The following is a 15,404-nucleotide window of genomic DNA, read 5'->3' as shown; positions in this document are numbered from 1 at the left end:
TAAGTTTCTACAATATTTAGTAGTAGCTTATCAGTGGTGACTGTCAGTTTATGTACATACATATGGCAGAAATGTACAGAAAAGTCAATTAAAGACGTAATCAGATGATGAACACTATTAACAGCAATTATATGATGCAATCAAACTTATAGCAAAATTTTGTAGTTCTGTATAGAGGTCGACCAATATGGGTTTTTCACTGGCCGATGCCGATGCCGATATTTAGAAATCAGGGCAGCCGATGGCCGATATATGATGCCGATTTTTTTGGCCGATATGTTTGGCCGATCTCATTAAAGTGAGTTTGAGTAAATGATTATTGCAGGGTACAAGATAGTAATAGTAGTAGTAGCCTAATTCAGAGTAATAATACATGGCTCAAAACTTAAGCACCTTCTCAAAACAGTTCTGAAGCATGCTTTTTGTTTATGTTTGCTGACAGACACCAGTGTTTCCCACAGACTTGCAAATGCAAATTCATTCTCCGCCAGCAGGGGATGCTGTTGGAGCGGAGATATAGCGGTTTCCCCGGTTACGGCTGTAATCTAATAAGCACCTTACAAAATCAGCAGGGGATCAAATAAATATTTCCCCCACTGTATGGCTCATGTGTGCCCCGCACATGGCATGCAGGCATGCAAAATTGTAGGCTAAATTGTGTGCACGATTTACTATTTCGTTCCCTCGATTTATAAATTGTGCGCACGATTTACTAATTCGTTCCCTCGATTTGCTAAATCGTGCACACGATTTATAAATCGAGAGAACTAATTAGTAAATTGTGCGCATGATTTAGCAAATCGAGGGAACGAATTATCAAATTGAGGGAACGAAATAATAAATTGTGCGCACGATTTACTAATTCGTTCCCTTGATTTGCTAAATCGTGTGCACGTTTTAGTACATCGAGGGAATGAATTCATAAATCGTGCGCACGATTTATTTATTTTTTCTTGCATGTCATGTGCGGGGCTCCGTACCGTTAAAATAAACCTACCATACAAATGACAGACCCTTCATTTTTTGTTAGTGAGCAAACTTACAAAATCAGCAGGGGATCAAATAAATATTTTCCCCACTGTATGTGTGGAAATGCTAAAGTTGCTTCTTCTTGTTGAAAGCAAGCTGCTATATGGGGTTCACACTAGATGATGTCATAAAGACCCATGACTATGGGGTGGTCCTTTGGGACCGTCAGTATTTCACGACACAAACAAGAGTGGCATTTGCTTTAAGTGAGTGCTACTCTCCTCTTAAGCAGCTGCTGAATGTTCTGTTGCTTAAATTTTATTTCTGTTTTTTGGCGTTGAATCGCATGTATGTTACCTGTTTTATACCGAATCCAGAGCTGCATGTTCATATTATGTTTGTTCACACATAGGGAATCATTTATTTGCAGGAAGCAAATGAAATGTGGATGCAGAGTCTTGCTGCCATGTGGGGAGGCTTATGTTATTTATTTAATGTACTATACCATTCTTGAGTTATATGAAGTAAATAAATGGATGTCATTTTTGGCTGTCTATAAAAGGTTTACCAAAATGTTGGAGGATTTTGTGATTTGGAGGGCTTGGTTCTATTCCATTGGGGATGTGGCAGAGAGCCATGCATTTTTCAATACAAGATGAGATGCTCAGTGGGGAATTTACTGCCACTTACAGCTAAGAAGTAAAAAAAAAAAAAAAGCTGAAAAACACTTGCTATCTCATCCTTTACAAAAGACCAAGTGAAATTGAAAGTAATTTGTGAATTCTTGTACAATTTAGACTGAATTTAGGATACACAAAAGACAAAATTTGTAGCAAATCATTGACCTACATAATTATAAAGCATCGAGGAAGTTACACAGGTATGAACAGATAACAAAATATATATATAAAAATTGGATTCAGGATTCAGAGGGGGGACTCAACTAAAAATACACTGTATCCACTATTAGCACAATGTGCTGTTTTTACTTAAAGAATTTTGAAAATCAGGTAACAGTGCAAACTGGACTTTAGTGCTCAATGGCATTTTCATGCTTGGTTGTGTTGGATGCAGCAGACTACTGAAGTCTGACATACTTTACTTTAAAGTATCATTCTTTAAAATGCCAAAAGTAAACTTGACTGATATCATCAATATAACATGCACAAAAAAACCCTATTAAATAAAATTACATTTACTGATTTTTTTTTCTGTGGCCAGTCATTGCACAATGTTAATATGCCAGACAAATAGCATTGGGATTTCTGAATAAGGCAGGTATGAACAGATAACAAAATATATATATAAAAATTGGATTCAGGATTCAGAGGGGGGACTCAACTAAAAATACACTGTATCCACTATTAGCACAATGTGCTGTTTTTACTTAAAGAATTTTGAAAATCAGGTAACAGTGCAAACTGGACTTTAGTGCTCAATGGCATTTTCATGCTTGGTTGTGTTGGATGCAGCAGACTACTGAAGTCTGACATACTTTACTTTAAAGTATCATTCTTTAAAATGCCAAAAGTAAACTTGACTGATATCATCAATATAACATGCACAAAAAAACCCTATTAAATAAAATTACATTTACTGATTTTTTTTTTCTGTGGCCAGTCATTGCACAATGTTAATATGCCAGACAAATAGCATCGGGATTTCTGAATAAGGCAATGAACCTAATTTGCATGTTTCAGCTGAAAAGTAAGACCATAAATATCTGAACATTTAGTTAAACTGGATTGTGGGTGGTTTGTCAATAAATCGCTGCAACTATTTTGTGAATTCACCTTAGAGTGTAAAAAATTAGTTTGGTGCTTGTAGGATTTCAGGATGGACCTCATGTATTCGACCTCATGTATTCTTTACACATTACCAAGCACAAGGCTGATAAATGGGTTCCCTTGTGTGCCCCATATTGATCATTTATTACTCTGTTATGAAGTGAGGGGCACTCTCAGTGCTGACCTGTGTCAAGGGTAGTTGTTTTCAAATTCTTGACAGCCATAAAAATTGGCATTGTATTACGTATGGCAAAAATCCAAAGATTTGCGTCACAATTTGTGTCCCAAACTGCTACACCAGAATGATTCATTGTTATAAGTATTGTATACACATGTTATATGTATTGTATTGTTACATGTAATGGTCTATTTGATACTTGTAAACAAATCAATATATTTATGAAAATTTATTTAGAAATGTCACTGAGTTACAGCATTGCATCACTTAAGAGATGCATTATGACCTATAGTAAGTATTGTATCTGATTTTTGGTCTGAATCAGTGATTTCAATCATTACTATTCTCCAAAGGTAATGACACCCTCTGTGTTGTGAGATTAGATGATTTACTGTAAAGAAAATAATCTCAGTTCTAATTATTTAATGTTCTCACTGGAATGAGTATATAATATGATAATGTAACATTTATAGAGCTTACTGGTTGCAGCAATCATTGGATTGGAAACATGAAGGTGTTGGATAAACTAAAGCTAAGAGCTGCTTCTAATTTATGAGTCTTTCACTTTCATAAGTGGTTTTCTTTACCAGTTAGCATTTTCTAAGGCACTAGGCTAAGCTGTTAGCTTGCAAACCAAAACTAAATGTGCAGTCACATTTATTATTGTATTTCAGTCATGTAAATAGGAATCCATGCAATCAGGAATTCCATGTGAGGATGAAAGATTTTCCCACAGATTTCGCCATGGGATTAAGAAGGTCATGCAAATTCATCACTTTGCCAACAGAAATCACAAAAAATGTTACTGCACCATAACTGAAAACTCAAAGAATGGGAACTATTTAATTTTACCATATTTTACTTTAGTAATATACTGTGATCATTGCCGTTGACAACCAGGAGCACTGTCCCAGGTCCTGTGAAGACTGGGGTCCACTGAGGTCCTCAGACAAATCTTACTCATTGGGCCCAGGGGAGAGGGGGCCCATCCAGAAAGGTTGTGAATTTTAGTGACAGCCCTGACTGTGATTTGCAATATGTAATTACATGAATTAAATATACAATTACATTGATTACATATTTGGGTTATACTTATTTTAAGGTATCCTTGTTACAGTGTAAATATATAGTTCAGTCATGAAACTCTAGATGGCGCAGGCGACGGGTTGTTAACGTAACCGATGATATTCAGAGAGTTAAACGACTTGGCACAAGCTGATTGGTTCATGCTGCATATGCAGCCAATGAGCTTACTGCCTTGCATTTATATAGCTGGCTAGCATCCACTAGAGATTTCTACAGTGCACTTTCAGAGTTTCTCTGAAACTCAACAGCTAGATAAGTAAACGGTCTTCACTCTGATTTCAGTGCATTATTGCGTTTGTCAGATTTACATTTTTAAACTAGAAAACATACAAGTTGTAAAACTATGCGCAGGTTATTTGCGTGAGGAGTAATTACTAAGCATGTCTTGTTCATATAACAACAGTAGCATTAGCAGCAGCAGCAAGCAGTTTTCCTAGTTCATGTACTGTATGTGAGAATACAATGTCAAGTGTCGTGGATTTAGAACAGTAAAGTGAATTGGGGATTACTTTATTTGCCCGAAATCTCCAACGCTTTTAATATCTTCTGTGGGCGTTAATTTTTACATTGACCGCGAACGGATCGCTTTCAGATGCACACCTCACTAGTGGGGTCGGTTTGCAGTTGGCGTTTCACAGTTGTTCACAGTTTTAAGTCAAGGTGAACCCCTATAACATAAACCCGTCTTTCATAAACGTCATTGTAACAAAGTTCGTAGTCACGGGAAGAAGGAGGCGGGAACCGGTGAATGTTCAAACAAAACTTTAATCAAATAAACAAACACAAAACGAAAGTAAAGCGGCAGCCCCTCGCGGACGACTGCCGCACACAAAACACAAAATAAACTCCAGGCATGGTCCTCTCTCGTCCGACACTGTCGTCACTCCTCCCTTTTACCCTTCCGGAGCTCCTCCGTGAGACTCGAGACCGGTGAGTGGTGCAGGTGTCGCTCATTATCAATTACTCCACCGGCCTCGCTCCGTTCCCACGGCTCTCGGCCCCGCCCCCACTCGTCACAGTCATACTTATTTGACGTTTATGAAACGTTACCTATTTAACCATAACAACTTAATGAGCAACAGAAAATAATATACCCACTTATACGTGTACTCGTGCCGCATTGCAATGCTCTCAGAAGAGGGAGCGCTCATTCTTAAAGGGGCCACATCTCTATTGCACTCTTTACCTTGGTTCAGCGATTGCGAAGAGTTTATTATGAAAGTCAAGTTTAGTGATAGTTTAAAGATAATTAATCATGAATTCGTTTAAAATATAAAGATACTACTAATAATAAATCATTTATAATCCGTAGCCCATGTAATGTAGCTAATAGTAGGACACTCTTAAACTGGAATTTACTATTTGTGTATTCAGTTGGGCTTACAGCAATTATAGTACTTTCACGGAGTGTAGCAGCAGTATCATAGAATTCAGATCGCGTTATTAGCGAATCGTTAATAGCAGTATGCATAGCAAATCAAATCAAATTATTACTGTGTTTATAGCAGCGGCAGCAGAAAGTATCTGGTTGCATGCAATTTCAGTGATAACACATGGGGTAAGTAACTATTTTTAAAATTGGAATAGGCTTTTATTACTTTGTTTATCAAAGATTTTTTTGAACTCTTCAAAGCAAAATAGGCATTATTTGTCTTTTATCCAAAGCGACTTACAATTGCTGAAGTTTCAGTGACTAAAAATGGATGCGTTTCGTTTATTTAAAAGGGGCTTATAGTAATTCTAAGTACCTTTGTGCAGCTGTAGCAGCAATGTGCATAGTTATTCAGATCACATGTAACGAATTTAATAGCAGCAGCATGCATAGCAAATTCTTGGATGGTAGTGAACTTTTTAGGTGAAATAGGCATTTTATTACCTTGCTATTCAGTTCAACGAGGTTTATAGAACTCTTCAAAGCGAAAGAGGCATTATTTGGTTGTTTGGTTATTTAATAAATGGGCAGTAGCAATTCTAAGTACTTTTGTGCAGCTATAGCAGCATTATGCTTTGCATAGCTATTCAGATCGCTAGTTTAGTGAATTTTAATAGCAGCAGCACGCAGAGCAAAATTCAGACGCAATGTTAGAAATATTAGCAGAAGTCTGAATGGCAATCCAATTATCATTGTTGCTAACATAGCAGCGGCAGCATAAAGTACATTTAGTTGCATAAAAATTTCAGTGATAAGATAACACTTGGATGGTAGTGAACTTTTTAGGTGAAATAGGCATTTTATTACTTTAGTATTCAATTCAACAGGGTTTATAGAACTCTTCAAAGCGAAATAAGCATTAATTGTTGTGTTTGGTTATATAAAAAGGGGCATTAGCAATTCTAAGTATTTTTGTGCAGCAATATGCATAGCTATTCAGATCGCAATGTTAGCAAATTGTATGGCATGCATAGCAAATTCAGTAGCAACAGCATGTACTTCAACTCCGTATTGAAATGTTAGTGAATATTATCAATAGCAGCAGTAGCTGAAGTTTTGTTGCGTTGGCCGTGTCGCACTGCATACATTGCGGACAGCTTTACCTGTCGTAATGGGTCTATTGACTTTGTCATGTTGTGCCGCTCTTGTCTGGCGTAGACACCGTGTTAGAGTAAAATAGGCATTCGCCTAGCTACTTATATACCTAATTAATGGAGCTCTCAGCAGTTCAGTCTCTTGTGCAGTAGCAGCAGCTTGCATAGGCATTCATTCATCAAGATCTTTCTCAGCAGCAGCATGCACAGCATTTCTATGTTGCAAATATTAATTTGGACACAATTAATATAAAAGCAGACAACTGCATTTAAATAAAGTCACTGCAGTGTCTTGCTCAAGACCATCTTGGAACGAGCCATGCATTTAGCAATGATGTGTTCATACAATGCAAACATTATTGTTCTTAATATGCAATATAAATATTTTAAATTATCAAAATAAATGAGCAGCTGCTTCTGAGGCAGAATTAGTCCTGAGCATATGACACCACAACTACAGGGTGTACAGTGATTTATTCTTTCTCCAAATATTTTGTTAGCTTATTAATAAGTTAAAGGTATTTACATTGCAGTAATGTTAATGGAAAAAAAATTACAACTCTTGAATGACACATTTAAAACTATTTGCTCAGGCTGTCCGAGCCTGAGCCAGGTGGTTGCTGGGGCTTACTTCATCTATCAGCCTGCAGTGTGATTACTATTTGTTAATTAAATGCATAGTGCGCGTTTCTACCTAGGTAAGTTTGAGCTATTGGCTCAAGAGACGCATAGTTATTTAGGTCATTAGTTAAATAAACCTAAGGGTACAGCACCCAGGTTCACATTGTTAAGCCACTAGTTAATTTATCTGGGCTCCATTAGCCCAGAAACACATTTAACTCAGGTCACTAGTTTAAGCTATCTGGTCAACCGATCAGGTACACACAGCAATAGTTCACTAGCGTTAAACCATTCGGCAAAGCTGGCCCAGGCTCACATAGATGGCAAACACACGGTCTCACGGCTCTCCGGAGCAGCAGCAGTACATATGTCTTGGCAATAGATCTGCTTATTTTGAGGGGTTTTATCTTTTTATTCCTTTTGCCTTATAGGGATGATTTTAAGCATATTATTGTATAGCAGCAGCATACATATTTAATTGTTTTGTTTTCTTCTTCCAGCTTTGTAGGGGGGTTATTTTCTATGCTATTTGTGCAGCAGCAGTATGTCTTAAATACTCACGGCACCGTATCGCCATATGCATTGGCAGTAGCAAGTTCCTGTACTTGCTTGCCGCAGCAGCAATAATCTACAACTACAGCAATAACCAACAGCAGCAGCAATTCAGCAGCAGCAGCGTAGCAGATCTATTCCACCAAGACCAAATACATTAACATTGTCATATCCATCACGATGCTAAAATCTTCAGAGAGTTGTCATGATTGAATTATACATATAAGTACTGAGTAATATTAATTAACTACATGTACTTACTATATAGTTAGGGTTAGGATTCGGGTTTGGCTTAGGGTTACTTGCATGTAATTATGCATAATTAATTGTTATTATAATAGTAAGTATATGTAACGTGTAACAAGGACACCTTAAAATAAAGTGTTACCCATATTTGCATGACTAAGGGGGCTTTTACACTGGCAGTTAAGTTTGAAACAGGGCACGGTTCGCATGAAAAATCGCTAATATGAAAGCTGTCAGGCGAACCCGGGTGCACACCGGGATACTGAACTCGAGACTACCTGAAGGAGGTGGTCTGAGTTTGGTTGCATTCAAACTGTGGCGTGGTTCGCGTGAATATGAAAGCAACATGGACTCAGGTACGCACTTGTTTAGGAAGTAAAGTAATCTGTGCATGTATTTTAGCCGAATACAATGTATTTTCTTCAATAAAACACATATAAGTGATGATAGTGTTGCTGATTTACCTTGGATTCGAGTGTGAGTGAGCCTGCAGTGTATTCGCTTGTAGCAAGTGCAATCAGAGTGGCAAATGAATGGTAATCCACTGTATCCTCAAAATAGCCGCCTACATGCACCTCACATACAGTAAACCCATATGTCGTTTACTCTGCTGCGCATAATTGCACCAAATTAATGAAAAACACAATATATTGACCCATGTTCTGCTTTCTAACATGTGTCGTGCATGTTTGTGATGACGTAAGATAAACGCAACGCACCAGGGTTCGATAAATCTTTTATTTTTTATATATTTTTTTCATTTCTACGTGTCAGCCGCACGCAGCTGATTGCCTTCTGCAATCAGTGAGCCCGTTCACGCGCTCACAGCTGTTTCTTATTTTCTCATTTTGTTTATCCCTATTTTTACAACTTCTCATTTTCGTTGCCATTGTGTTTTGTCATTTTGACTTTAAGTTTTTTCAGTTGTCCCGGTTAGCTGTTAATCTTTCTGTTTACCCAGCTTGACCTTCTGATGCCTGTTATCTCAGCGATCTCTAGCCAGTGGCTAATGGAATTTGAGCTCAGCCTGTTCCTGTCTGTGTGAGTTGTTCTAACCTGTATGGAGTGGCTGTCTGATGATTAAAGTGTTTGATAGATCTGCGTTTGGCAAGGAAGCCTCTCAGCTATTGGCGGCTCTGTGTCAAGGCAAACTAGAAGCAGAGTGTGGGGTAATACCAGTTGGTCACAGGTTGACCTTTCCTCATCTGCTCCCTCTTGAGTTTCTGAGTTATCCAGTCCTGAACAAATGCAGATTGGAAGAATGCGTTTAACTGCTGAGGAGCGGCAACGCCATTTCACCAAGGGTCTCTGTCTTTATCGTGGTGGTCAAGGTCATATTGCTGCTGCTTGTATGGTAAAAGCTCACGCCCGTCAGTAGGCGGACGGCACTTCCATCACTTCACCAGTTGGCTCACGCACCACTATTCCAGCCATGGCTTTGCATAACGATTTTGTCATCAGATGTTCTTCGCTTGTTGATTCAGGAGCTGAGGGGAATTTTATGGATTTGACCTTGGCTCACCATCAAGGTCTTCCTATACTTGCTCTTTCATCCCCACTTACAGCTCACTCACTTAAGGGACATGATGGCTGTCACTCACATTACCGATCCGGTGAGTGTTATCACCTCCGGGAACCACAGCTGTACCTATTGTGCTGGGTCACCCATGGCTTTCACTTCATAGTCCCCACATAAACTGGGCAGACAATATTATTTTATTTTGGAGTTCTTGCTGTCATGCTGTTTGTCTGGTTTCTACTGTGTCTCCTGTTTCTGTTTCTTCTGTGTTGCAGGAGGAGGAAGCGGATCTATCTCGAGCGCTTGACACTTATCATGATCTGCGTGCGGTCTTCAGTCAGTCCCGAGCTGCTTCTTTTCCTCCCCACCGACCGTATGATTGCGCTATTGATCTCCTCCCAGGCTCTTCTCCACCTTGCAGATGTCTCTTCTCCTTGTCTGCACCTGAGTATGAGGCCATGGAGAAATATTTATCTGAATCTCTGGCAGCAGGTCTGATTTATCCCTCTTCTACTCCAGCTGGTGTGGGTTTCTTTTTCATGAAGAAAAAGGATGGCTCTTTGCGCCCTTGCATTGACTATTGGGGGCTGAATGACATTACCATTAAGAACAGGGACCCCTGGCTTTGATGTCTATGGCCTTCGAGGTCTTGAGGGGTGCAAAGTTCTTTACGAAATTGGACCTATGCAGTACTTATTATCTTGTCTGGATAAGGGAGGAGGATGAATGGAAGACACCTACAGGGCACTTTGAATATTTAGTTTTACCTTTCGGGTTGGTCAACGCCCTAGCCGTCTTTCAAGTGCTCGTCAATAACATGCTTAGAGATATGATTAATTATTTTGTCTCCGTGTACCTAGATGACACCTTAATTTTTTCTTGTTCTTTTCAGGTGTACGTTCAGCACGTCAGGCGAGTGCTTCAGCGGCTGCTAGAGAATCAATTATTCGTGAAGGCAGAGGACATTACCATTAAGAACAGGGACCCCTGGCTTTGATGTCTATGGCCTTCGAGGTCTTGAGGGGTGCAAAGTTCTTTACGAAATTGGACCTATGCAGTACTTATTATCTTGTCTGGATAAGGGAGGAGGATGAATGGAAGACACCTACAGGGCACTTTGAATATTTAGTTTTACCTTTCGGGTTGGTCAACGCCCTAGCCGTCTTTCAAGTGCTCGTCAATAACATGCTTAGAGATATGATTAATTATTTTGTCTCCGTGTACCTAGATGACACCTTAATTTTTTCTTGTTCTTTTCAGGTGCACGTTCAGCGGCTGCTAGAGAATCAATTATTCGTGAAGGCAGAGAAGTGCACTTTTCATGCCCAGTCAGTTTAGTTCTCGTTCAGTTTCGATCATTTTGGTGGAGGGGATTCGCATGGACCTTGCGAAGGTGAGAACTGTTTCTGATTGGCCGGTGCCTGGCTCTAGTAAAGCGTTACAACAATTTCTTGGTTTTGCAAGTTTTTATTGACGCTTTATCATGAATTTTGGCCAGATGGCGGTGCCTCTGACAGGATTAACCTCCACCAAGACTAAATTCTGTTGGTCGATCGTTGCTCAAGCAGCCTTTGATGATCTGAAATTCAGATTTACTGCTGCTCCAATGTTGATTTTGCCTGATCCTAACAGACAGTTTGTGGTGGAGGTGGATGCTTCAGAGGTGGTTGTCGGAGCAGTTCCTTCCCAAAATCCCCTCAGGATAATAAGTTACATCCTTGTGCTTATTTTTGTATCGTCTTTCTCCCTCAGAGCGAAATTATGACCAACAACAGAGAGCTGCTGGCAGTACGCCTAGCTTTGGGGGAGTGGCGTCATTGGCTGGAGAGGACAGCTATTCCATTTCTGGTGTGGACTGATCACAAAAATCTTGAGTACATTCGGTCTGTTAAGCATTTAAATGCCAGACAGGCCCTCTGGACCTTATTCTTTGGCTGTTTTAATTTTGTATTGTCTTATAGACCGGGCTCTAAAAACCGTAAACACGATGCTTTGTCCCGGCAGTTCAGCACCCCTGGCGACACGCTCCCTACTGATACGATCTTGCCTTCAGATCGTTTGGTGGGGGCTGTCGTCTGGGGTGTCGAGAGACAGGTTAAACAGGTGCTTGCTCGATTTGAACCCCCTTTGGGTTGTCCAGCGGGACGGTTATTTGTGCCTGATTCAGTCCGCACCTCCGTCTTGCGATGGGGCCACTTCTCCAAACTCATGTGTCATCTAGGTGTGAGGAGGTCGCTGCCAGCCATCCGTCAGCGTTTTTGGTGGCCTGCCATGTTTGAGGACGTTCGTTGGTTCGTGGGTCCGTGTGAGGTTTGTGCTCAAAATAAAACTTCTTATCAATCTCCCGTTGGTCTGCTTCATCCCCTTCCCATTCTCTCCTGTCCCTGGTCGCATATTGCCCTGGATTTTGTTACTGGTCTCCCTATATCCAGTGGCAATACTGTGATTCTTACCGTGGTGGATTGCTTTTCTAAACTTCCCTCCAAACGCCTTCTAAACGTCTCTCCAAACTCCCCTTCTCTAGGGAGACAGCCCGGGTGGCCATTGACCACTCTTTTGAATTCATGGTCTTCCAGAGGACGTGGTCTCTTGACAGGGGGCCCCAGTTCGTCTCCTATTTTTGGAGGGAGTTCTGTCGACAGCTGAGTGCCTCCGGCAGTCTGTCTTTAGGATGCTATCCACAGACCAACGTCCAAACCGAGCACACTAATCAGGATCTCGAGCGGATGCGCCAATACCTGGCTTCTCATAACCCCTCTTCCTGGAGTCAGCAGCTAACTTGGGCTGAATATGCCCTTAACTCCTTGCCGGTGTCTTCGACTGGGCTTTCCCTGTTCATGTGTTGCCTTGGTTATCAGCCCCCTTTGTTTCCCTCCCAGGCTGCCGTTCCCTCAGTCCAGGCATTTATCCAGCGCTGTCGCTGTACCTGGAGGAGGGCCAGGGAGGTGCTGGCCCGGTCTAGGGGATGTACCAAAAGAGCTGCTGACCACCATTGGACTGCTGCTCCGAAATATGTTTGTTGGCAAATGTTATGGCTCTCTACGTGAGATTTGCCACTTAGGGTTCCAGCACGTAAGCTGGCACCTAGATTTATTGGACCATACCCTATTGTCAAGGTCGTCAGTCTGGTGGCGCTGCAGCTTCGTCTGCCTAATTCTTTCCGTCGTGTTCACCCTATCTTTCATGTTTCTCATTTTAAACCTGTCTTGCGTTCTCCCCATTCCCCTCATGTTTACATTCATGTCCCCCCTCCACCGCTAATTCCAGACGCCATGGATGGGGTTTTCAATATCTAGTGGACTGGGAGGGATATGGTCCGGAGGAGAGATCTTGGGTCCTGGCTCGGGACATACTGGACCCGAGCACACTAATCAGGATCTCGAGCGGATGCGCCAATACCTGGCTTCTCATAACTCCTCTTCCTGGAGTCAGCAGCTAACTTGGGCTGAATATGCCCTTAACTCCTTGCCGGTGTCTTCGACTGGGCTTTCCCTGTTCATGTGTTGCCTTGGTTATCAGCCCCCTTTGTTTCCCTCCCAGGCTGCCGTTCCCTCAGTCCAGGCATTTATCCAGCGCTGTCGCTGTACCTGGAGGAGGGCCAGGGAGGTGCTGGCCCGGTCTAGGGGATGTACCAAAAGAGCTGCTGACCACCATTGGACTGCTGCTCCGAAATATGTTTGTTGGCAAATGTTATGGCTCTCTACGTGAGATTTGCCACTTAGGGTTCCAGCACGTAAGCTGGCACCTAGATTTATTGGACCATACCCTATTGTCAAGGTCGTCAGTCTGGTGGCGCTGCAGCTTCGTCTGCCTAATTCTTTCCGTCGTGTTCACCCTATCTTTCATGTTTCTCATTTTAAACCTGTCTTGCGTTCTCCCCATTCCCCTCATGTTTACATTCATGTCCCCCCTCCACCGCTAATTCCAGACGCCATGGATGGGGTTTTCAATATCTAGTGGACTGGGAGGGATATGGTCCGGAGGAGAGATCTTGGGTCCTGGCTCGGGACATACTGGACTACTTGCTGATTGAGGAGTTTCATTGCTGTCAGTCTCATTCCACCAGGGGTCCACCGGGTGGCGTCCCTGGGGGGAGGGGTACGATCTTTCTCTTCTCCTGCACGTGTTTTTGTTTTCCTTTCTATGTGTCGGCTGCACGCAGCTGATTGCCTTCTGCATTCAGCGTGGCCATGCACGTGCTCACAGCTGCTTCTCATTTTCTCATTTTGTTTCTCCCTATTTTTACATTTCGTCTTCTCTTTTTCATTTTGACTTTAAATTTTTTCAGTTGTAAGTTTTAGCCGTTAGTTTTTGTTTTTCTGTTTCCCCAGCTCGACTTTCTTGATGCCTGTTGTGTTGCCAGTGTGACTAAACAACAATGGGAGGAGGTATCAAGGAAAAGGGCATGACATAAACTAGAAACAAGAACTTCAAAATAAAAAACTGACTTGACCAAAAACATTAAATGGGAAACAAAATAAATGTCTACATAAATGTTACAAATAAGATCAACATTTTGTGGAAATGGGTGCTTGCTAAGTTGAAAAATTTTTGGTTTATGTGTTACAGTTGTGTAGTGAGCAGCAAGAGAGCCGTCCGTTACTGAGCCCTTCTATTGATGATTTCCAGAGTGAGAGCAAGAGTGATACATCCACACGGCCAGTCACCTCCAACACAGCAGGTTCCCCCATAATTACTGCTCCGTCATCTGTTCCTCCTCTCCTTCTCACTCGTCTGCTCTTCTCTTATCCTATCTCCAATTGGTGTTCCTTGGCATTTACTCTTTGTCTCAATGAATCCTTTAAATTCAAAATTGTTAATTTTTTTAGGTATCAGTTTTTCACTATTCATGATTGAAAATTGCATATTACCTAAGAATAGAAGATTTTGAAGGATTTTTTTTGTACCCATAAATGTGTTATTTGGTTAATAGAATAAGAGAATACAGGTTTTAATTTTGAATGACTCTTATTGGCAATGTTTTGTCTCTATTCTTGTCCACAGCACTAGACTTGGTAGACTTGAGTGAACCTTATGAGAGAAGGTGGAGCTGGGACAGATGGAGTCCCCGTGGGTCTCGTAAGAATGGTTTCTCTAAGAGTAGCCTTCACAAGAAGAAGACTGAAGAGACAGAGCTGATCCAGGTGGAGACAGAGCCATCATCTCCCAGCCGTTTTAACAGCCGTTCTAACCCTGAAAGAGCCTCATTAGATTCAGGTATATAGCTTGTTAATGAAAGACACTTTGGCATTGTTGTTAAAATTCACCATAAGTCAGTTTAGTTGTCAATTGAGTTTTTTTTTGCATTGATATCTTTTACCTTTGGTGCCATCTGTAACGTAGGAGCTGTGACGACAGAGTAGAGGATCCACATGCAAGGCTTTATTAGAAGCGTAGTCAGACAGGCAGGGTCACACACCGGCAAAACAGTACAATCTAAGGAACAGATGAGTACAAAGAGTAATCCAATACGCAGGCAATGGTCAGGGCAGGCAGCAAACAGTCAATAACAAGGAAACAGTCCAGGGTCACAAACAAGGCAAGGCAAGGTAAGGAAACAAGGAACAAGGCAAAACAGGAGAACACGGGTATGCTACAGGCTAACAATCAACAGCCATGTGTTTGTGACTGAGTGGTTCCTTTATAGTCCTTCTAATGTGAAGCAACTGTGAACTGGTGATGAGTGCTGATAAGTCCGGGCAAAGGATTGTGGGAAATGGAGTCCTGGGTGAATAGTAAAAGTCAGGGATGAAGTGCCCTCTGGTGGAGATCATGGGCACTCCAGTGTGTGATCGTGACAGAGCCCCCCCCCAAGAAGCGGCTTCCAGACACTCCTTAACAGACCAGAGTCCAGGAGGGAGGTGGAGCGGAGGCGGAACAGGGGGAGAGATGGAGGGCCAGTCCATGAGAAAGGGGAGGA

General features: G+C 41.5%; 1 protein-coding gene across 1 annotated transcript in view; it reads left to right on the top strand.

Annotated features, from left to right (window-relative positions):
* LOC107724753 (PEX5-related protein-like) overlaps nt 1-15,404 on the top strand; it is a 43,804-nt gene that overhangs the window by 1,615 nt on the left and 26,785 nt on the right. Inside the window, exons 2-3 of the mRNA XM_016533782.1 lie at nt 14,054-14,165; nt 14,489-14,701. Of these exons, the coding sequence (XP_016389268.1) occupies nt 14,054-14,165; nt 14,489-14,701 (325 nt within the window). The remainder of the gene's footprint in view (nt 1-14,053; nt 14,166-14,488; nt 14,702-15,404) is intronic.

The sequence above is a fragment of the Sinocyclocheilus rhinocerous genome, unplaced genomic scaffold, assembly GCF_001515625.1.
Source record: "Sinocyclocheilus rhinocerous isolate Xijiao unplaced genomic scaffold, SAMN03320098_v1.1 scaffold3442, whole genome shotgun sequence".
Taxonomy (NCBI): domain Eukaryota; kingdom Metazoa; phylum Chordata; class Actinopteri; order Cypriniformes; family Cyprinidae; genus Sinocyclocheilus; species Sinocyclocheilus rhinocerous.
Note: the sequence above shows the minus strand (reverse complement) of the source record. Positions and strands in the feature narration are given on the sequence as shown.